At 36.2% G+C, this 23,745-nt stretch overlaps 1 protein-coding gene across 5 annotated transcripts in view; it reads right to left on the reverse strand.

The window, feature by feature from the left end:
* Positions 1-23,745, reverse strand: part of VPS13C (vacuolar protein sorting 13 homolog C) — a 183,916-nt gene that overhangs the window by 111,012 nt on the left and 49,159 nt on the right. For all 5 annotated transcript variants that reach the window (XM_037054030.1, XM_037054031.1, XM_037054029.1 and 2 more), the window contains 10 exons: positions 22,570-22,699; positions 21,903-21,997; positions 9,743-9,885; positions 8,704-8,896; positions 7,601-7,715; positions 6,842-6,978; positions 5,746-5,869; positions 4,280-4,397; positions 1,549-1,678; positions 394-472 (listed from right to left, as the gene is read on the reverse strand). In XM_037054030.1, the coding sequence (XP_036909925.1) occupies positions 394-472; positions 1,549-1,678; positions 4,280-4,397; positions 5,746-5,869; positions 6,842-6,978; positions 7,601-7,715; positions 8,704-8,896; positions 9,743-9,885; positions 21,903-21,997; positions 22,570-22,699 (1,264 nt within the window). The remainder of the gene's footprint in view (positions 1-393; positions 473-1,548; positions 1,679-4,279; positions 4,398-5,745; positions 5,870-6,841; positions 6,979-7,600; positions 7,716-8,703; positions 8,897-9,742; positions 9,886-21,902; positions 21,998-22,569; positions 22,700-23,745) is intronic.

Genomic DNA, 23,745 nt, shown 5'->3' on the forward strand with positions numbered 1-23,745 from the left:
AACTTGGGCTTAAAGGAAAAAGTGACTCAAAGTTACACTGTTGGTTAACAGTGCAACTAGAACTAAAACCAGCAAATTACTCTAACACTTTCAAAATTCCTTTATTTTCTGAAAATTTTATCTCAATATATTAATTTTTTTAATCCTCACCTGAAGACATGTTTTCACTGATTTGAGAGAGAGAGGAAGGGAGAAAGAGAGAGAGCAGGAGAGAGAAACATCCGTTGGTTGGCTCCCATACACACCCCAACAACTAAGTATGTGTCCTGTCAGGGGATCGAACCCGCAACCTCTTGGTGCATGGGACGATGCTCAACCAACTAAGTCACCCAGCCAGAGCTCTACATACTAATTGACAGGTTTGGTTTAATAAAAACAAATTACTTTCCTTACCTGATTCCACTCCATCTAGCAATAGTGATGTACCAAGTAGGTTCTTTGTCCTATCTGAAATAACTGGAATCGAGGACACCTAGAAAATAATACAAAAAGTTTTCTTAACATGCTAATTTAGCAGGATTAAATGCACTTAAACAACACAGATACTGAGAAAGTGAGAGCGGACAGAGGGAGATGGACAGACACATAAACATATAATATACCGCTCTTCCATCCAAGTACATTATGCGATCAACTAAATAATGGTTGATTGGAGTTTACTAATTATTAAGACTACTTACCTGCAGTTATAAGGGCAAAACAATGTACAACTCAAGTAGATGAGTGTATTTATCATCCTGTGTCACTTAGTTGCTACCTATTACAATATAAAGTGCCTCTTCATTACAGGTTCCCGGAAAATGGAATAAGCATTAGCTGACTCCCTCAAATTTCATTTCAAAGAGTGGAAATCCAACATTTATTTTAGGTCATAAAGCTCAACTACAAAGAGTGATCTAGAAATTTTAAGTCTAACATACAAGTAAATTTTATCCAATCATTTTATTTTGCAACATTATAAAGATTTCTGTATCTAGTTTTATTTAAAATACATTTCATGGCCCTGGCTGGCGTAGCTCAGTGGATTGAGCGCGGGCCTGTGAACCAGACGATCGCGGTTCGATTCCCAGCCAGGGCACATGCCTGGGTTTCAGGCCGGTTCCTTGCAGGCTAACTACCAGCAGGGGACGCACAAAAGGCAACCATACATTGATGTTTCTCTCCCTCTCTCCTTCCCCTCTAAAGATATATAAATAAATAAAATCTTTAAAAAAAATAAAAATAAAAATAAATAAAATAAAATAAAATACATTTCATAAATTTGAAAGATATTTTTCCTTTCATTGCTCATTTTTGTTCCTTTGACTCCCTGAAACCGACTTCCTACCTCCACCCTAATAAACCAGTAGTGAAATAGGCTGCAGTCATTATTTACTCAGTGTCATATGCAGCTCTCCATAGAATCAACAAAATTAAACCTCAAAAGTGTACCAAAAATATAAACAGACCCTAAAAATATTGAAAAATAAAACAGTTCACAGAAAGCTAATCAAAACTCATCATAAATACAAATGTAACGAGACCTGGCATTTTATTACAGCCATTCACCTGTCTCTCAGGAGACTGTACAGATGACTTCTGTGGCAGGGGTACACTGTTAAGCAAACACAGCACATCTTTCATCTTCTGGTCAGAAATTCTCACGTGCATCAAAGGAAGCCCTCCTGATACTTTAAATCTGAAAACACAATTTGATGGTAAGGTTTTTAAGGTCTCATTTCTCTATATTAGGGTGGGGTAAGAAATTAGAGAAAAGATTCCATAATGGGGTCAAATTTACTTTGGACAACGCCTCATTTAGTCAATACTGTCAGGGAATAGGAAGTTCTACGTAAGCCGTTTCCAGATCATTTAAATGTATCCTCCTTAAAAAGCCAATCCTTCTTAACTAATTTGTATGAAAATATTTTCAAACACAATTGCCTACTTTTTAAAACCTAAAACTCTACATACTTCAACATTTCTGGTATCAGAGATTTCTCATTGTGAACATCAAAGAGTATCTGCCCCATCACTCTTTATCCCCTTGTCTTGTTTTATTTCCTGTGATAGCACTTATTCGTATCTGACACATTATGTTTATACTTGTTTATTTTATGTCGACTCTGATTAAAATTTAAACTCCATTGAGGACATCTGTTTTGCTCACAGCTGAGTCACTACTGTGCTTTCATCAGTTGCTTACTTTCCAGCAGCTACTTCTATTCTGCTTCCCCATTCAGCCTAACTGCCTCGATTTGTTTGTCTCAATAGTTTTGTGGCAGCTGTTCACTGCTCATAAAGCTCTTTCGGGTTGTCATTTATCTTTGACTTCCTAACTAACTACAGCAAACAGCTGTAGCTGACAGATGCCCAACCACAAACTGAAGAATGATTTTTCTGTACAATGCACAAATCATTAATGTTCACAGAATCACATCAGCTGTTCCTACCTCAAGAGATTGAACTTTCTGCAAAAGTACTCTGTAAATTAAAAATACTATAAAAATATAAAATGCTTCTTTATTATTTCTGAAATATTACATAAAACTAAAGTATCCCAAGTAGAGGGACTGGATTAACCCTCCCATCTAAAACAGCTAGAAAACTGAACAAAATATATCAAACAATGACCTCAAAGAGAATAAACTTCAGTCAACAAAAGACAGTTGAAAGATGGGAAACAAATGATGAAAGTCCTACAAATACCCCAGCTCACTGACTGAAGGGATTCAAAACGTACAGGGTACAGTAAACCAATACTTCAAGGAAAACTTACAGCACTAAACGCTCATATTAGACAAAAAGGTCTCAAATCAATGGTCTCAGCTTGTCTTAGGAAACTAAGAAAGTAAAACAAATGAAACCAAAAGAAGCAAGAAAAAAATCAGTAAGAAATATGAGAATAGAAATCAATGAAATAAAAAACAAACACAATGGAGAAGATGCCTAAAAGCAAAAGCTCATTCCTTCAGAAGATCAATATAACTGATAAACCTCTAGCTAGCTAAGCAAGAAAAAATAGAAATTACTTTAACATCAGAAGTGAGCAAGAGCATTACTACACATACTACATGATACAGTAATACAGAAATACTATAAAATTTTATGACAATAAATTCCTTCTTTATAGAACAAACTACCAAAGATCAGTAAAAAAACAAACAAAAAAAAAACAGATAATCTGAATACATATGTATATATTAAAGAAACTGAATTTTTGGTTAATACCCTCCCCCCAAGAAAAAATATTTCAGGCCCAGACGGCTTCACTGGAAGAAATAATATCAATTCTTCCAGAAAACTCATTCCATGAGGCCAACATTAACCTGATATTCTGATGCCAAAAACAGTTAATAAAAGCCCAGAACAATATCCCTAATAAGACATAAGCCATAATGGCAAAATTTTAGCAAACCAAATTCAACATTTTAAAAGAATGACACATCATTACTAAATAAGGTTTATCCAATAATGCAAGATTGGTTTAACATCCATCTGATAATGAACTACTGATACACACAACATGAGTGAATCTCAAATAAATTTTGCTAAATGAAAGAAACCAAACTGTATGATTCTATTTATATAAAATTCTAAACAATTTTAACAAATCTATAGTGTGAGAAAGCAGATCAATGTTGTTCAGGGATTGAGGGAAGAAAGGTTGGCAGGTAGGGATGGGAAAGAGGAAATACAAAGGGGCACAAGGAATTTTGGGGATTATGAATACGCTCATTATCTTGACTGTGGTGATGGTTTCATATGTATATATATGTATATACATATATACGGATATATATGTATATAAATATACACACACATATATATTTGATATATATATATATATATCAAAACCTACTAAATTGTATACTTTAAATAGATGCAGCTTACCAAATGTCAATAACACTTCAATAAGGCTATTTTTAAGAAGGCAGCATACTATTTCATGATTATCTACTTAAATTAAAAATTTAGTTTCTACTTTTTATTCCCTTATTCTCAAGATTTTATATGGTTTCATTATTTTAAAAACTTCTAATTTTTGAAGATTTTATTTCATTGATATTGGACCATGGAGTCAATCCATTCAAATACAAGGATAACCAACTTTTACAGAATGTGAAGAGAGATGACCTATAAATCAAATAAACATTTTCTTAAAAATGTATTTCTGTTGCAAAACAACCATTTCTTTCTGTTCTTCAGAAATCTAGCTTTTCTTTCTTAAAATCCAGGTACTCATACAGCTATATTTCATCTTGTTGATTTTATAATATGAAGGGCATGCATACATTACCTGGCCATTCTAATGTCTTTTTCTACCATTGCCTTGGCCACATCAACATGAATATCCATAGGCTGCAAAATATGCATAGCTGATGGATGCTGAAACCGACACTGTTTCCAGTTTTCCTCTTTAAAAAATGTAAAAATTAATGACTATTTTTAATTTATTAAATAATTATTTTAGATCACCAAATATACTGTGGGAAATACTCTAACTTATTAAAAATAGTTAATAAGCATATTCAATGAATGTCAACATTTACTTCTTTTAGCATATAAGTACCCTGTATTTTTTAAATATGGATTGACAGGACTTAAAGACTGTGATATAAAAGTAATTCAAATATTTATTTGAAAAATGTTTTTATTACATCTTTCATTTTAAAGCCAACAGAAAAAACTCAGAAATTTACTGCCGTGATTATAAAATTACAGAGATCAGAGTGGCTGTTGTAGTGAAAAAATAAGAAAAAATGACAGGAAAAAAAGCTTCTGTGATTCCTAAGTGCAGTTACACTAGTTTAGCACACAATTCTAAAGAAAAACTAAGTTTTACCAAGATACTTTTCAGGACAAAAAAAGTATAATAATGACTTTTTTTTTAATAGGAAGGCCCTCAAAACAGACTTTCCAATGACTAACAGGACCCTACACATGATCTTAACTGATGGCAATGACTAAATATCTTTTATCACTTGCAATTCAAGCAATTATTAAGTACATACAACAGAAAAGGCAATTTTAATGGTCTGTGTAGGTCCTTCCCTTTTAAGGAATAGGCTCCTAATATAAAAAAACTAAGTAGAACATTACATATTACATTTTAATAAATCTCATTACTCATATATGTGTATATTCTACAAACAAAAACTGTCCTTTCCATTATGACCTACTACAAAGTGATATACCCAAGCGTATTTAGGAAATACTGCTTCTAGAAACTAAAGAAGTATAGAGAACTAGCCATCTTGACTTAAGCAGTAGAGAACACCAAAGCCTTTGAAAAATAACTTAATTACATTTAGGTTTTAAGACTATATCCATACTTCTCAGAAATAAAGACTAGGCTAGTATAGTAAAATATTTAAAAATAAAGGCAGCAAGGGAGAACAACACTGAGACATCCCCAACACACTGGGACAGAGGAACTGAGCCAACAGCAACTTCCACTTTGTGTTCTGGGCAGTTCCACAGTTGCATTACCAAAAAACAAACAAACAAAAAAAGCACTAACTATTAACACTTAGATTAAAAAGGTGCCAAGTACTATACCCTGAGAAAAATAGCCAAATTTTTAATCTCTATTTGTAACTGTGACAACGATTTGCACCAATGGACTCCTATTTGATTTTCTTAAGAAATCAATAGGATACATAGTCAAAGTGTCACCAGAGCTGATGCACATGCACACGTACGTACATTTACCAAAGCCACTCAACGTAATTTCAAGATTCTCAAAACTGAGCCACATCTTACCTGCTCTTGCAAAGAGTAGTTGCACACTTTTTATTTCAACATCAAACTTGTCATATGCCTTATCCATTATTTCCTCCAGAGATGAATTAGTAGTCTTCTGCAAACCTTGATCTTTACTGTTAAGCTAACATGGAAGGAAAAAACCTCAGTATTTTTAACAGAAAAGTATATAAATCAACAACATACTTCAAATGTATTTTCTTAAAACCTAACTAAAATTAAAACAGTGCCCTTAATAAATGCACATTTTGCTTAATTTTCTGATAATTATTTGCAGATTTTATTACAAATATAATATTTCAGCCTATAGCTCTCTCTTATGCTTGAGTAAAACATTACTCAGCACATCTGCACTAACAGTTAGTTACACATCTGTCTATCTCAAATAACTGTCTACACATGCAACTCTTCTTGGTTTTCAGGAGTTACTGACACTTATGACTCAGGTCCCCTACTGCTTATCCTAAATTCTTCCAGATGAAACAGCAGATTTTATTCCTTCTCCCCAATACATGCCTAGAATAACTAGTCCATTGGAATTCAGCTCCAATCTCTACTTCCCTTCCCATCTTCCAAAGAAGCAAGGATTAATTCAGGACTATGTATTTTTAAATCTCCATTTTTTTCTCAGGGGCTTTGATTTCTATGAGGTTCAATATCCAAACAAAATCTTAAGTTTTCTTACTCTATCTAGTTTCTGGCCATGGTTTAACAAACATATATTCATATGTGTATAATTTCATATCATCAAAATATAAAAATTAACAAATAACACTCTGAAACTAAACTCTGGAAAGCTAGGAGTGTTTGAAAACTATGAGTGCTTCTCCTCAGTTAAAAAAAGACAACAGTAATCCACTTCTCAAGGTCAAATCATCTGCCATTATAAAAAATGTTAAGGTTTTCTTTTAATTTTAATAACCATAGAGCATATATAAAATAATCAATCTAAGTTAGGCTTAACACAATACAAAGAAGAAATAAGTCTAAGTTTAAGTAAATCTGAGGGGAAAAAAATGAACTATCATTTTTTGGAATGATAGGTCCAAAAGCTGACCAAAAATGGGAAGACAGAAATGTATATATATATACCTACCTGAAATGTACCAAAATCTAAAATGAGAAGATCTGACTTTTTATGGTAGAAGCCTGTCTGTGGAACTATTAGATAAGAAGGCTTTAGATTTATCTTTAAATCAAGGACTTTTCGAGTTTCAATAATATGCGTAAGTCCTAAAAAAAAAGGAAAAGAAAAATCAGAAGGTCAAGATGAAATATATCATCCTATTATAACAAGAATATAAATTGAAAAGTATTATGAAGGATACTTCTCACAGATTATATTTTCAATTCAGCATGTAAAGTGAAACTGTATATGGTCAATGGGAAACAATCAATCATATCTTTGCCCAGTACAGTAAACCCAACATAGCTAGTACTGTATCCAGAGGTAGAATAATTCATTATTTCTTTAGTTGAGCAAGCAGATAAAGTAGTTAGCATCAGTTCAGAGGCAATGTTGTACAAAAGTATGTATCTTATGTATCACAGTTCCTTAAGAACTGAGACAGAGGGATGTCTTCCACCTCAAGCTCATTCTTGTATGCAAGTTCTTAAAGGTAATGGTAGAGAAAATCACCTGTGCCCCATATCATTCTCTTTCTCAGTCAGTCTAGCTGGTATATTTGACTGTGGGTAAGCCATGTACCCACAATGCAATTCCACTGTAAAATATAACCTGAATTTAAAACAAAGAAAAAAGCAACCTATACTGTTCTCAACACAATATTTACATTTGAATACACAAAAATCTGAGCATTTAGTTGATGCTCAGGCAGACAGGCAAATTTTTTACCTGTAGCTGTTCTCTCTTTAATTTCTTCCAGCTTCATCAATGTAGCTGATGTTATTTGCTCAAGATCCAATCCCTTATTTGATTGAAAGAATTCAACCACTGCATTAATGGTTTTCTGTAAAGTAATTTAAAATACAAGAATATTTTACACAGTACTTTCTACATTATAAATTTGAAAATTTCAACTGAATGCTAAACAACCTGGCTTTGAACTGAGGAGGTACCTCCAAAGATATTCTACCCTACTGAATCTCCCTCTGTAGTGAAAGTATTTAAGTATGTTCTGTGGTACCTTTGGGTTTAGCCTCCCATTGGATAGAATGTGCAACTCCACTTCTTTACGTTGAAATCAACGTAAAGAAGTTTATGTTACCCTTTGAAGTTTGCGAAGAAATAACAAAGCTACTGAGCCCTTATTTACATCCAAAACTTGAATGTAAAACATCAGACATTTTGCAAGATGGAATCGGTACTGGAGACTGGATGTGCAACAATGTGAATGTACCCAGGATGTGAATCCACTTCTAAACTATAAAGTAAAAATAAGTTGGGGATCTCAACAACAAGGCAGGGCAACTTGCAAGTGATGCAATGAGTAGTGAGCCACGCCCGTTCTATCGGCTAGCTTGAGGTGAGTTAAAAGAGTATGAGTGAAAAATGAAGCTATTATTACAGAATGCAAGCCCGCACTTTCAACAAAATCTAAATGCCAATGTTTTCTTCCAATATAAATGATATATAAAGTTCTTTCAATCACTTTTAAGGCTCTTTGATTCAGTTCCAAACATTGAGAGGAAAAGGAAGTCAGTATGTAACAATTGGGAGTAGCTGGTACAATAAACACGGACTTTTTAAACAGTGATTAGATTTTTAGAATTTGACATAAGCATAGGTGAATATACCTCACATCAGAAAACAACCTGTAGCATATACAAAAATCAAAATTAATTGATAAACATGTACTGCTTTTTTAAAAAGTGTTAGTAGATTTGTCTGCTAAGTAAATAAATATGAAAGAGAAAATACTAAAAAACATATGGGTTTTAGTATTTTCAGATATACAGGATGGGTTTAACAAAGATTCACTTTCTCTCTGCACTTACAGCATCATAGATGACCTCCACAGGCTGAGACCGCACAACCAGAGTCTGGTCAGCAGCACTATTCTCTGGGTTGGTTTCAAATTCAATTTTCAGCAAGGATGCTGCAGTATCACCAATGGAAGCCACAAGTGAGGGGATAGTATCCTGCTGTCTCAGACCTGTTATGTACCAGTGTTCTAATTTTGCTTCCACCCTACAATCCAATGAGGAAAAAAAGAAGTGATATACACAAAATCCTTTGTAATATAATGGTTTAAAACACACATTTTCCTTTAAAAATACTCCACCGAGAGCCTCGACCATACCCATTATGGAGTTGAAGTCCATACTTCTCACACTAGCCTTCAATAATCCTCACAGTCTAAGGTGGTTTTTTTTTCCTTTTTTGGTTTAGTTTTTGTCCTTGTCATGCACATAAACAACCAACTTTAGCCAATTCCTGAACACTGCTGAACTTTCGATCACTGTGGCATGAATACAGACTATACTTAACTCGTGAGACTCATATCCCTATTTCACGTCACCCCAAACGCTCCCCTGCGTCCCCTAGTGCTTTTCGTTCAGCCAGCTTAGGCACCAGTTCTCCTGGGCCAAGTTTTTCTCTTCCACAACTGAATCTGTGTGGCATTACCAATAAGGTATTTAATTTCACAGTAACTTCTCACTTATGAGCTCTCTGATATGCTATACAGATCTTAAATTATTAACTTTCTGAATGTCCTCTCTTGTCAACTACAGCACAAACTTCTTAAAAACAAAGTTTTGTGCCTATAGCCTTCACAGTATTAAATCTATATATTAAATGGTACCCAATAAATATTTATAAAGGAAAGAAGAGTGTAGAACAAATGATAAGCTCATCATGTAATTCTATAACAAAACAAACTCAAATATAAAATAACCAATCTTGACAAACACACACAAAAAATAATTAGAGTAAGACTACTACTAAGCAGTCTTTAACACTAAACAACACTATATTTGGAGGGCCTAAAGTCATACAAAAAATAAAATCTGAAATAACTTTTTTAAAACTTACTTAAGTGCTTGTGCTCCTGGTCGCTGAGATACTTCGGTCCCAAGGCCAATTATCTGAATTTTTAGTATTTCTGGGATATTTCTGTTTTCTCTTATTGTAACAGAAGTGCTTACTAATTTCAGTGTCATTATATGAGCAACATACTAAACAAAAAATTAATAAAAATTATTAAAGTATAAGTAATAATTCCTTTAATTAGTAATTCACTTATTTAAATTTGTTGAATTACAGTGGCCTATAAAACAATATTGGAAGTTTCTGTATCAATATGCTCACTATAAAAAAAGTAACATTGGAAAATTCAATGCAAATTGCTTGTTCAAATAGGACATTTACAAAACCTAAAACTAATTTTAAAAATGCAACTTGATAAAATATTTTGTGACATAAACATTTAATTCAGCAGATTTCACTAAAGCAAACTAATTCAGCTCAATCCTTGGGTTCAAAAACTGGACAACATATAAAGAACATCTGCTTGATGTTAACATTTGCTTGGAAAGTTAATAAGACATTAAAAAAATCCTGGCCCAGCCTGGCTGGTGTAGCTCAGTGGATTGAGCACGGGCCTGTGAAGCAAAGGGTTGCCAGTTCAATTCCCAGTCAGGGCACATGCCTGGGTTGCAGGCCAGGTCCCCAGTAGGGGAGCACATGGGAGGCAACTACACATTGATGTTTCTCTCCCACTCTTTCTCCTTACCATCTCCTCTCTCTAAAAATAAGTAAATAAAATATTTTTAAAAACTCCTGGCCCAAAAATTGGTAAGTCAAGACTAGAGGTAAAGCACAGAACCAGGGAGGTGATTCTCATCAAACCACACAAGAAGATAGCAAGAGGAGAAGTAAGAATAAAGTATCTACAATATAGTCAGAACAATTAACAAAACGTCAATAGTAGCCCTCAGCTACCAATAATTATTTTAAACGTGAATGGTTTCAATTCTCCAATCAAAACACACAGAATGGAGAATGGATTAAAAAAATAAGATCAAACATTATGCTGCTTATAAGAGACTCACTTGAACTTTTAAGCCAAACATAGACTGAGAGTGAATGGATGGAAAATATATTACAAACAAGCATAATCAAAACAAAACAAAACAGAGGTAGCTATACTCACATCAGAAAAAAATACTAAGTTAAAAACAGTCCAAAGAGATAAAGAAAATCATTGTATAATGACAGAGGGATCCACCCATCAAGTAGATACACAATGACAATTGTAAATACTTATGCACCCATTGGAGCACTTAATGATAGAACTAAACCACACATCAGAATAAACTAAAAATGAATGAAAGACTTAAATGTAAGACTTGAGACCATAAAAACTGTAGAAGAAACGATAGGCAGTAAAATATTGCTCATTTCTCACAGCAGTATTTTTTCTGATGTATCTTCTCAAGCAAGGGAAACAAGTGAAAAAAGTAACATTTTGCACAATAAAGGAAACCATCAACAAAATTAAAAGTTAACCCACTGAATAGGAGAACAAATTTGTCAATCATACATGGGACAAAGGGTTAATATGCAACACTTACAAAGAACTTCGAAAACTCAACACCAAAAAAACCCCCACAATTTAAAAAATGGGCAAAGGACCTTGCCCTTTGGAGAATGAACTCTTCTCCAAAGAGGACACACCAATGGCCAACAGACATATGAAAACACACTCAGTGTCACTAATCAACAGAGAAATGCAAATTAAAACCACAATGAGATATGTCATACCAGTCAAAATGACTATCATCAATAAATCAACAAACAACAAGTGTTGGTGAGGATACAGAGAAAAGAGAACTTGCACGCACTTTTGGTGGGAATACAGATTGATACAGTCACTGTGGAAAACAGTATAAAGTTTTCTCAAAAAATTAAAAATAGAACTGTCTATGACCCAGCAATTCCACTTCTACGAACATATCCAAAGAAACCCAAAACACTTGAAAGAAAATATGCACTCCTATGTTCACTGCAGTGTTATTTACAACAGCCAGCATTTGGAAGCAGACCAAGTGCCCATCAGCAGATGAGAGGATAAAAACGCTGTGGCATAGTTACACAATGAAATACCACTCAGCTGCGTTAAAAAAAAAGAGGAAGGAAATCTTACCTTTGCAACAGCGTGGATGAACCTGGACAGTATTATGCTAAGTGAAATAAGCCAGTCAGATAAAGACAAATACTGTATGATTTCACCTGTATGTGAAATCTAATGAATAAAATAAGCTAACAAGCAAAATAGAAACAGATTTATAAATACAGAGAACAGACTGATGGCTGTTAGGGGCGAGGTGTTGGGAGGACTGGGTGAATAAGGTGAAGGGATTTAGAAAAGAATGAACTCATAGACACAGACCACAGTACGGTGATTAACAGAGGGGAAGAGTGGGGGAAGAGGGAGAAGAGGGTAAAGGGGAGATAAAGGTGATGGAAGGAGACTTGACTTTGGATAGTGAACACACAACAGAATTCATAGATGATGTATTCTAGGCCTGTACACCTGAAACCTATATAATCTTATTAACCAATGTCACTGTGATAAATTCAATGAAATTTTTTTTAATTAAAAAACAGCAATACAGTATTAGTTGGGGGCTTCAATAACCCACTGTCAACAACAGACCAAGTAGACAGAGAATCAGTAAGTAAACAGTGGATTTGGACAATGCTATATGCCAAGAAACCCAAGAGACATACACAGAACATTCCATCCTACAGCAGCAGAATAAGCATTCTTCTCAAATTCACACAGAACACTTGCTGGAATATATCACATACTGGGCCAACAGACAAATCTCAAAAATTTCAAAAAGATATAAATGATATAAAGTATCTTTTCCAACCACAATGGAATGAAACTAGAAATCAATTAACAGGAGGAAAGCTAAAGAATTCACAAGTACATGGAAATTAAACAACACACTCCCAAACAACCAACAGAACAAAGAAACCTAAAGAAAAAAAATATCAGGATACCAACAATATGAAAATGCAACATACCAAAAATTTCTGGAATGCAGCAAAAGTTCTAAAAGGGAAATTTATAGGAATAAACACCTACATCAAGGGAAAAAAGACCTCAAACCATCTACCTTTATACCTCAAGAAACTAGAAAAGAACAAACTGATGGTAGAACAAAATGCCTGAAGTTAGAAGACAAAAGGAAATGGTATAGATTACAGCAGAAATAAATTGAGAATTGAAAAACATTAGAAAAAATTAACCTAACAAACAGTTGGTTCTCTGGAAAGACAAAACCAACAAACTTGCAGCTAGACCAAATAAGATAAAAAGAAAGAAACCATATATACATAAAACTTAAAAATGAAAGAGACATTGCAACTGAAACTACAAGAGTGGGCCTTCCGCCGCAGCCATGGCTCTCCACTACCCCACGCTGTTGGCCTCAACAAGGGCCACAAAGTGCCGAAGAGCATGAGCGAGCCGGGGCACAGCCGCCACCACAGGCACCTCACCAAGCACACCAAGTTCGTGTGGGACATGATCCGAGAGGTGTGCGGCTTTGCCCGCCGTGAGCAGTGCAACCATGGAGCTAGCTGCTCAAGGTCTCAACGGACAAGAGGGCCCTGAAATTCGTCGAGACAGGGGTGGGGACATATATCCGGACCCAGAGGAAAAGAGGGGAGCTGAGCGATGTCCTCAGAGCCATGAAGAAGGCAAGCAGCCAAGGATTGAGCCCCATCCCCTCTGTGTAATAAAACCTGTTCAGGAAAAAAAGAGAAGAAACTAAAAGAGACTATCATGAAAAACTATCCCTCAACAAACTGGACAACCTAGAAAGAAAGGGTAAATTGTAGATACATATATACTCTACTGAGACTGAATCATGAACAAATAGGAAATCTGAACAGACTAATGACAATGAATATGGAGATTCAATGAGTAATGGAACACCTCCCAACAACGAAGCCCACAAAGAGGTGCAATCACTGGTATATTCTACTACACACTAAAGGAAGAACTTACTCTAATCCTTCTCACACTCTTCCAAAAATTGTTACTGGAGGGAAAAGTCCCCAACTCATTTTACAAGGTCAGCATTACCTTACCACGAAAGCCAGGAAAGAACACTAGCAGAAACAAAAATGACAGGCCAACATCACTGATAAATATATATGCAGAAGTTCCCAGCAAAATACTAGCAAACTGAATTCAGACATTAAAAGGGTCACACCATAATCAAGTGGGATTCATGCCTGGGATACAAGGATGAAAGTCTGTAAACGTGACACATTACATAAATAGAATGAAAGATAAAAAGTGCACGATCAATTCAATAGATGAAGAAAAAGCATTTAACAAAATACAGCATTCCTTCATAATGAAAATAATCTCAATAAACTGAGAACAGAAGAAATGTACATCAACATAATAACTTCCATATCTGACAAGCCCACCTAGCAACATCATATACTCAACGGTGAAAGGTTGAAAGCTTTGCCTCTAAGATCAGCAACAAGACAAGGCTGCACACTCTCACTACTTCTATTCAATATAGCACTGGAAGTTCTGACCAGAGCAATAGAGCACCCACATAAATTCAATAAAAAACAGAAAAAAGCCCTAGCCAGATGGCTCGGTTGTTTGAAGCATCATCTTGTACTCCGAAAGTTAGAAAGTTCGATTTCTGGTCAGGGTACACATCTAGGTTGCAGTTCAAGCCCCAGCTGGGGCACATAAAAGAGGCAACCAATCAATGTCTCTCTCACATCAATGCTTCTCTCTTTTCTCTTTCTCCCTCCCTCCCTAATCAATAAGCATATCCTCAGGTGAAGATTAAAAAAAGAAAAAGAAAATACTGTTGAAGATGTAAGTACTGTCATCCTGACATTCAGTAAATAAAGAGGAGGGAAAAAAAGTAAAAACTTCTCTGCTTATAGACAGTATCATCTTATATATAGAAAATACTACACTCCACCGAAAAAATGTTAGAACTAATAAACATATTCAGTAAGGTTACAAGACACAAAATCAAAACACAAAAATCAGGAGTGTTTTAAGATGGCAGCAGAGTAGGACAAAGGATTTCGCTACCCTCCACGCACCGGAGAAACACCAGGCTGATCTGCGGAGGAGACAGCCAACAGGTACCCAGCATATAGGAAGGTAGGACTCTAGAAAGTGTAGCGAACACTGAATGACCAGAGGTTGAGGAGAGGAGACAACCACAGGTCAACAAGGTACGAGGGAACAGCGCAGAGGCTGCAGGCTGTACCCCTCGACTGGGCCGCGCCAGGGCCCCGGCCATTCCCACCTTGATCTCTGAGAGCCGAGGGAGGGCAACAAGGATCCTGGGAGAGAGCCAGTCATCAGCACCCTCCCTATCCCGCAGGGCGCAGATTGAAAAACACCAGGAGAGATCGGTTTGCCTATAGTGGCAGAGAGAGGAGTGGGCATTGGGAAGCAAACCAGAGAGCTCTCATAACCCGCGGAGTCAGGCTGTAGTTGCTGGCCTGGGAGAACTGAGAGTTACCCGTGCGTTCCCTGTAGCACAGGGCCCAAGCCGGCTCTCCCACAGTCTCGGGGAGCCTCGGGCTGCTAGCAAGGCCCCTGGAAGAGAGCCAGTCATCAGCTCCCTCCCTACCCAGCCGGGCACAGACCGAAAAAAACGCCAGGAGTCAGGCTGTGGTTGCCAGCTTGGGAGAATTGGGAGTTGCCCTGTGCATTCTGCCATAGCACAGGGAAAGGTCCGCGCCCAAGCCTGTGAGACCAGGAAAGCCTGGCTGGGAGCGCACACCCTCACGCCAGGCCAGGACTGGGAATCCTGGGGAAAAATCTGCTCTCAGTGGGGCGCTGGAGAGCGGGGCCAGTATGGATCTTGGGAGGGCACTGGTGAGACCAGTTGAGTTCACCGAGGCACAAGAAAGGCCACACTAACAGCCCCTCAGGCTGCTGTAGCTAGGGAGACCAGAAAAAAAGGTTTGACCAGCTGGAAACCAACAAGAGGAGTAGGTGGAAGCGGAGAGCACCAAGACACCTACAGGAGACTGCACCACTGAATTTCACAGGTATCCTACCACAAAAGTTCACACCATAAACCCAGGGAACCAGAACAGATCAATTTAAGAAGCTGAGGCCAACAAGAAGAGTATCACAAACAATGGGAAGACAAAGAAACAATCCCCAAATGAAAGAAAAGGAGGAAGCCTCAGAAAGAATGTTACATGAAATAGAGGCAAGTCAACTATCTCATATTGAATTCAAAGCACTGGTTATCAGGAAATTCAAAGAGCTTACAACGAGCTACCAGAAACTACAGGGGAGCTACAATGAATTCTCTGCAAACTATATCAACATGAAAAAGGAAATAGAAACCATCAGCAAAGGCCAAGAGGAAACGAAGAATACAATTTCTGAACTGAAGAACACAGGAGAAAGTATGAAGAGTAGGATCGATGAGGCGGAAGACCGCATCAGTGAGCTAGAGGGCAGAGTCGAAATAATCTCCAAGATAGAGCAAGTAAAGGAAAAGAGAATCAGAAAGAATGAGGAGGGATTAAGAGAAATGCAACACAATATGAAACGTACTAATATCCAAATAATAGGAATACCAGAAGGACAAGAAGAAAAAAGGGGATAGAAAACCTATTTGAAAGAGTAATAACAGAAAATTTCCTAATTTGATGAGGGAAAAAGTCACACAAACCTAGGAATCGCAGAGAGTCCTAATCAGGTGGAACCCAAAGAGGCCTACTGCAAGACACATCATCATTAAAATGGCAAAACTCCAAGACAAAGAGAGAATCCTAAAGGCAGCAAGGGAGAAAAAGGAAGTAACATAAAAAGGGGTCCCAATAAGGTTGGCTGCTGACTTCTCAATGGAAATGCTGCAAGCAAGAAGAGAATGGCAAGAAATATTCCAAGTAATGAGAAACAGAGGCCTACTACCAAGGCTACTTTACCCAGCAAGGCTCTCAATCAAGAGAGAAGGCCAAATAAAGAGCTTCCAAGACAAAAGAAGTCTAAAAGAATACGCCTCCACCAAACCAGCTCTACAAGAATTACTAAAAGGGCTGCTTTAAGTAAAGGAAGGAAAAGAGAGAGGAAGAGGAGCACAGGTACACAAATGGCAATGAATAAGTACCTTTAAAAAATAACCTTAAACATAAATGGATTAAATGCACCAATTAGAAGACACACAATAGCTGAATGGATAAGAAAGCATGACCCACACATATGCTGCCTACAGGAGACCCACCTTAGGTCAAAAGACCACCACAGACTAAAAGTGAAAGGCTAGAAACAAATTTTCCAAGCAAATGGACAAGAAAAAAAGCCGAGGTAGCAATTCTCATATCAGACAAAATATACTTCAAAAAAAGGGCCATAAAGAGAGACCCAGAAGGTCACTTCATAATACTCAAGGGAAGAATCCACCAAGAAGACATTAACATCGTAAATATATATGCACCCAACATAGGAGCACCCAAATATATAAAGAAAATCCTAGGCGATCTGAAGAAAGATATTGACAGCAACACAATTATAGTAGGGGATTTTAACACCCCACTGTCAAAAATGGACAGATCTTCCAAACAAAATACCAACAAAGATATTGCAGCATTAAACAACACCCTAGATGAAATGGACTTAACTGGTACATATAGAGACCTTCATCCCAAAGAAGCTAAATACATATTCTTTTCAAATGCACAAGGAACATTTTCAAAGATAGACCACATAATAGGACACAAAACGAGTCTCAACAAATTCAGGAAAATAGAAATTATACCAAGCATTTTCTCTGATCAGAAGTGACTGAAATTGGAAACCAACCCTACAGGAAAAAACCCAAAACACCCAAAATCATGGAGACTGACTGGTATGCTGTTATACAACGAATGGGTCAAGACTGAAATTAGGAAAGAAATCAAAAAGTTTCTGGAAACAAATGAAAATGAACTCACAACAACCCAAAACTTATGGGACACAGTGAAGGTAGTCCTGAGAGGGAAGTTCTCATAGCAATACAGACTTACCTAAAGAAGATAGAAACATTTCAAACAAACAACCTAACCCAACACCTGCAAGAACTCAAGGAACAACAACAAAGACAGCCCAGAGCAAGTAGAAGGAAGGAAATAACCAAGATCAGAACAGAATTAAATGACATAGAGACTAAAAGCACAATTCTAAGGATCAATGAATCCAGGAGTTGGTTTTTTGAAAAGATAAACAAAATAGACAAACCTCTAAGTAGGCTCATCAAGAAAAGAAGAGAGAGGACACAAATAAACACAATCAGAAATGAAAGAGGAGAGATTACAACTGATACCACAGAAATAGAAGGGATTGTTAAGAAATTACTATGCAGAACTGTATGCCAACAAATTTGAAAACCTAGGTGATATGAACATGTTTCTAGAAAAATATAATCTTCCAAAACTCAATGAAAAAGAAGCAGAAAACCTGAACAGGCCAGTAACAGCAAATGAAATTGAAGCAGTAATCAAAAAACTCCCATCACACAAAAGCCCTGGACCAGATGGTTTCACAGGAGAATTCTACAAAGCTTTTAAGGAAGAGCTAACCCCTATTCTTCACAGACTATTCCAAAAGATCCAAAAGGAGGGAAAACTCCCCAACTCTTTTTATGAAGCCAGCATCACCCTAATTCCAAAGCCAGATAGAGACACAACAAAGAAAGAAAACTTCAGGCCAATATCGCTGATGAACATAGACACTAAAATCCTCAATAAAATATTGGCAAATCGCATCCAAAAATACATCAAAAAGATCATACACCACGACCAAGTGGGATTCATCCCAGGGATGCAAGGATGGTTCAGTATTCGTAAATCAGTAAATGTAATACATCACATAAACAAAAGCAAAGACAGAAACCACATGATCATATCAATAGACGCGGAAAAAGCTTTTGATAAGGTACAACACCCATTTATGATGAAGGCACTCAGAAAAATGGGAATAGAGGGGGCATTCCTCAATATAATAAAGGCCATATATGAAAGACCTACAGCCAACATCATACTCAATGGGCAAAAACTAAAAGCTTTTCCACTAAGATCAGGAACAAGACAAGGTTGTCCACCTTCACCACCTCTATTAAATATAGTATTAGAAGTTCTAGCCACAGTGATAAGACAAGAAAAGGAAATAAAAGGCATCCAAATCAGAAAGGAGGAAACAAAACTGGCATTGTTTGCAGATGATAGTGTACATGGAAAATCCTATAGCCTCTACCAAAAAACTGCTCAAACTAATAGATGAATTTAGCAAAACAGTGGGATACAAAGTCAATATCCAGAAATCAAAGGCATTTTTGTATAGCAGCAATGAAACAGCAGAAGCAGAAATCAAGAAAAAAATTTCATTTGATATAGCAAAAACAAAAATAAAATATCTGGGAATAAACCTAACCAAGGAGGTAAAAGACCTGTATGCAGAAAACTACACAACACTGAAGAAAGAAATCAAGGAAGACACAAACAAATGGAAACATATACCGTGTTCATGGATCAGAAGAATTAACATCATCAAAATGTCCATACTACCCAAAGCAATTTACAGATTCAATGCAATACCTATTAAAGTACCAATGGCATATTTCACAGACATAGAACAAACATTTCAAAAATTTATATGGAACCATAAGAGACCCCAAATAGCAGCTGCAATTTTGAGAAAGAAGAACAAAGTAGGAGGGATTACAATACCTGACATCAAACTGTATTACAAGGCCAATGTAATCAAAACAGCCTGGTACTGGCATAAAAACAGGCACAAATACCAATGGAACAGAACACAGAGCCCAGAATTAAACCCAACTCTCTACAGTCAATTAATATTCAACAAAGGGGACAGTAACATAAAATGGAGTGAAGATAGCCTCTTCAACAAATGGTGTTGGGAGAGTTGGACAGCTACATGCAAAAAAATGAAACTCGAGCACCAACTTACACCATACACCAAAATAAATTCAAGGTGGATAAAAGACTTAAATATAAGCCGGGAAACCATTAGAGCCCTAGAGGAGAGCACTGGCAGGAAAATCTCAGATATTCCATGCAGCAATATTTTTACCAATACGTCCCCCTAGAGCAAGGAACAAAAAGGAAAGAATAAACAAATGGGATCTCATCAAAATCAAAAGCTTCTGCATGGCTAAGGAAAACAGTATCAAGATAAAAAGAGAAGCAACTGTTTGGGAAAACATATTTGCCAATGAAACCTCAGACAAAGGTTTAATCTCCAAAATATACAAAGAACTCACTCGACTCCACTCAAAGAAAACAAGCAACCCAATTAAAAAATGGGGAAAGGACTTGAACAGACACTTCCCCAAGGAGGACATACAGAGGATCCAGAGACACATGAAAAGATGATCAGTATCACTAGCTATCAGAGAGATGCAAATCAAAACCACAATGAGATACCACTTTACACCAGTCAGAATAGCTATCATAAACAAAGAAACAAACAACAAGTGCTGGAGAGGTTGTGGGGAAAGGGGGACTCTAGTTCACTGTTGGTGGGATTGCAGACTGGTATAACCACTATGGAAAACAGTATGGAATTTTCTAAGAAAACTAAAAATGAACATGCCTTTTGACCCAGCAATTCCACTGTTAGGAGTATATCCTAAGAACCCTGAAGCACCAATCCGAAAGAACCTATGCACCCCGATGTTCATAGCAGCACAATTTACGATAGCCAAGAGTTGGAAGCAACCTAGATGCCTATTGGTGAATGACTGGATCACAAAACTATGGTACATGTACACAATGGAATTCTATGCTGCAGAAAGGAAGAAGGAGCTCCTACCCTTTGCCACATCATGGATGGAACTGGAAAGCATTATGCTGAGCGAAATAAGCCAGGCAATGAAAGACAAATACCATATGATCTCACCTTTAACAGGAATCTAATCAACAAAACAAACAAGCAAGCAAAATATGACCAAAGTCATATTGACCATAGTCAGTATGACCACTGAAATACAGAACAGGCTGACAGGGACCAGAGGGGAGAGTGGAGAGAATCACAGGGGAAAAGGGGAAGGACTCACATGAACAAGCATAAAAAACACATGGACAATAACTAAGCTGGGCGGCTGAAATGGGAGGGAGGTGGGGAGCACGGGGCGGGGGCAGGGCTGGGAATACAAGACAGAAAACTGTACTTGAACAAGAATCAAATTAAACAATAAAAGAAATAAAAAATAACAATAATAAAACCCACAAAAATCCGTTGTGTTTCTACACACTAAAAATAAATTATCTGAAAAATGAAAAAAACAATTCATTTACAATAACAACAAAAATAACAAAATACTTAGGAATGAATTTAACCAAGGAAGTGAAAAATGTGTACACTGAAAACTGTAAAGCAGGGGTATTAAATTCATTTTCAGCAGGGGCCATACCAGCCTCATGGTTGCCTTCAAAGGGACGAAAGTAAGTTTAGGACTGTATAAATCTAATGACTCCTTAACTAGGGGAAAGGAGCTTGGCCCTGTCGCCAGATAGAAAGAAGGTGCTGGGCTGGATAAAACAAGGTAGAGGGCCAGATTCAGCCTGCAGGCCTTGTGTTTGCCACCTATGCTATAAAAAAATCATGAAAAAAAGTTGAGGAAAACATAAAAATGGGAAGTTACAGATTGAAAGAATTAATATCGTTAAACGTCAATTCTACCCAAAGTAATCTATAGGTTCAATGGAATCCCTATCAAGAATCCAATGGTATTTTTTACAAAAATAGAAAAAATAATCCTAAAATTCATATGGAACCACAAAAGACTCCAAACAGCCAAAGAAATCTTGAGAATGAATAACAAACCTAGAAACATCATACTTCCTGATTTCTAACTATATTACAAAGCTACAGTAATCAAAACAATATGGTCCTGGCATAAACACAGATACACAGACCAATAAAACAATCAAGAACGCAGAAATAAACACATACATACACAGTCAATTGATATTTGATAAGGGAACTAAGAATACTCATGAAGAAAAGATAGTATCTTCAATAAGTGGTTCTAAAAGAACTAGAAATTAAACTGGACTGTTATTTCACACTACTCATAAAAATTAATTTGTTAATACAAGTGAACACAAGAGAGTACAATAAAATGAAACAAAATATCTCATTGACAACCTAAATAATCACCTGCTTGGGTAAAGTTAGGTTGTGGCTGGTCTCACTATAACCAATAGCTGTGAAGAGCTTGTCTTTTTCTTCTGCGGTCATAAGGTCATCAATAGCTACAAAGAAAACACAATGTTTTAAGATATCAATTGCTTCAGTTTTACAGACACAATAAAAAAATTAAACCAAACTAACAAGTGCCCTAAAATCAACAGAAACAAATGCTAAAGCAAAGCAGCCAGATAATTTCTTCCAACATACTACTTTGACTAGTTAAAACAAACACCACATCTTTGCCTTTTTTTAAGATTTAAAAAAAAGCAGAGACACAATATGAGAGAATTCAGTTCTCCTATAAGAATTTTAGAATTCCCTAAGTATTTTAAAAATTAAGTGAAACTTCTAATTAATTATCCACATAGAATGTAACAATTAGGAATTCTAAATGTGGTGATTTCTGAATTTCAACTCTTTAAATCTCAAACAAATAACTTTTCTTGAAAAAAATAAAAGTTTTGCTTTAATTTGATAAACACAGAAATGTGCCAGCCTGATGTATCTGCTTATATATTCACTTCATTGAGCTTTTATTTCAAAAGAATTATGCAATAGAATTCAACTGGCTAAAATACAATTTATATAGTTTTGTCTTATCAGTGTACAATAAATGACTTGACTTGGAACTTACTTTCAGGAATCAAAGATTCTTCATCTTGTTTCTTAGATTCCTTCTTACCCCAAAACCCACTAAACCAGCCTCCACGTTTCTCCCCTGTGTCAGTAGCCTTTTTCCTTAATTTTTGCCCAGACCGAATCACCTAAAAAATAAAAATTAAAAGTTAAAAGTAAACTTCCTCTTCGTCTCTATTTTGTTTGATTGCTTCTTTTGCTTTTTAGATTCCACATATCAATCAAATATGGTTTGGTCTTTCTCTGACTTATTTCACTCAGCATAAAACCATCTAGGTCCATCAGTGTCACAAATAATTAAGATTTCATTTTTTTATGGCCAAAGAATATTCCATTGTATATATGTACTACTTCTTCATCATCCAATCATCTGTTGACGGGCATTTAGGTTGCTTCCATTTATTGGCTATTGTAAATTAAGCTGCAATGAACACACAGGTACACATATCTTTTCAAATTAGTATTTTGGATTTTTATGGATAAATACCAAGAAGTGGAATTGCCAGGTCACATGGTAGCTCTATTTTTATTTTTTTCAGAAACTTCCATACTCTTTCCGTAGTGGTGACACCAATTTTCAATCCCACCAACAGTGCACAAGGGTTTCCTTTTCTCCACCTCTTTGCCAATACTTGTTTTGTCAATATATGCATAACAGCCATGGTGACAGGTAGGTCATTGTGATTTTAATTTGCATTTCTCTGATGGTAAATGACATCTAGCATCTTTTCACAGGTCTATTGTCTACATTTACATCATTTTGGAGAAAGTCTACTCAGGATTTCTACCCATTTTTTAAGTAAATTGTTTGGTTTTTGTATGTAAGTTGTATGAGTTCTTTATACATTTTATATTGACCTGTTATCGAATGTATCATTGGCAAATGTTTTCTCTGATCAGTAGATTGCATTTCCATTTTGTGGATGGTTTCCTTTGCTGTGAAAAAATCCTTTAGTTTGATGTAGTCCTATTTGTTTATTTTTTCTTCTGTTTCCCTTGCTCAAGGAGACAAATCAAAAAAATATATACTAACGGCAATATCAGAGTTTACTGCCTATGTTTTCTTCCAGGAGATAGTTTAAGTATTTCATTTCTTATTTTTTTAATTTTTTATTTATATTTACATTTAGAGAGAGAGGAAGGGAAGGGGAGAAACATCAATGTGTGGTTGCCT

This window comes from Sturnira hondurensis, unplaced genomic scaffold (assembly GCF_014824575.4).
Source record: "Sturnira hondurensis isolate 20B ecotype Veracruz unplaced genomic scaffold, ASM1482457v3 Scaffold0008196, whole genome shotgun sequence".
Lineage (NCBI taxonomy): Eukaryota > Metazoa > Chordata > Mammalia > Chiroptera > Phyllostomidae > Sturnira > Sturnira hondurensis.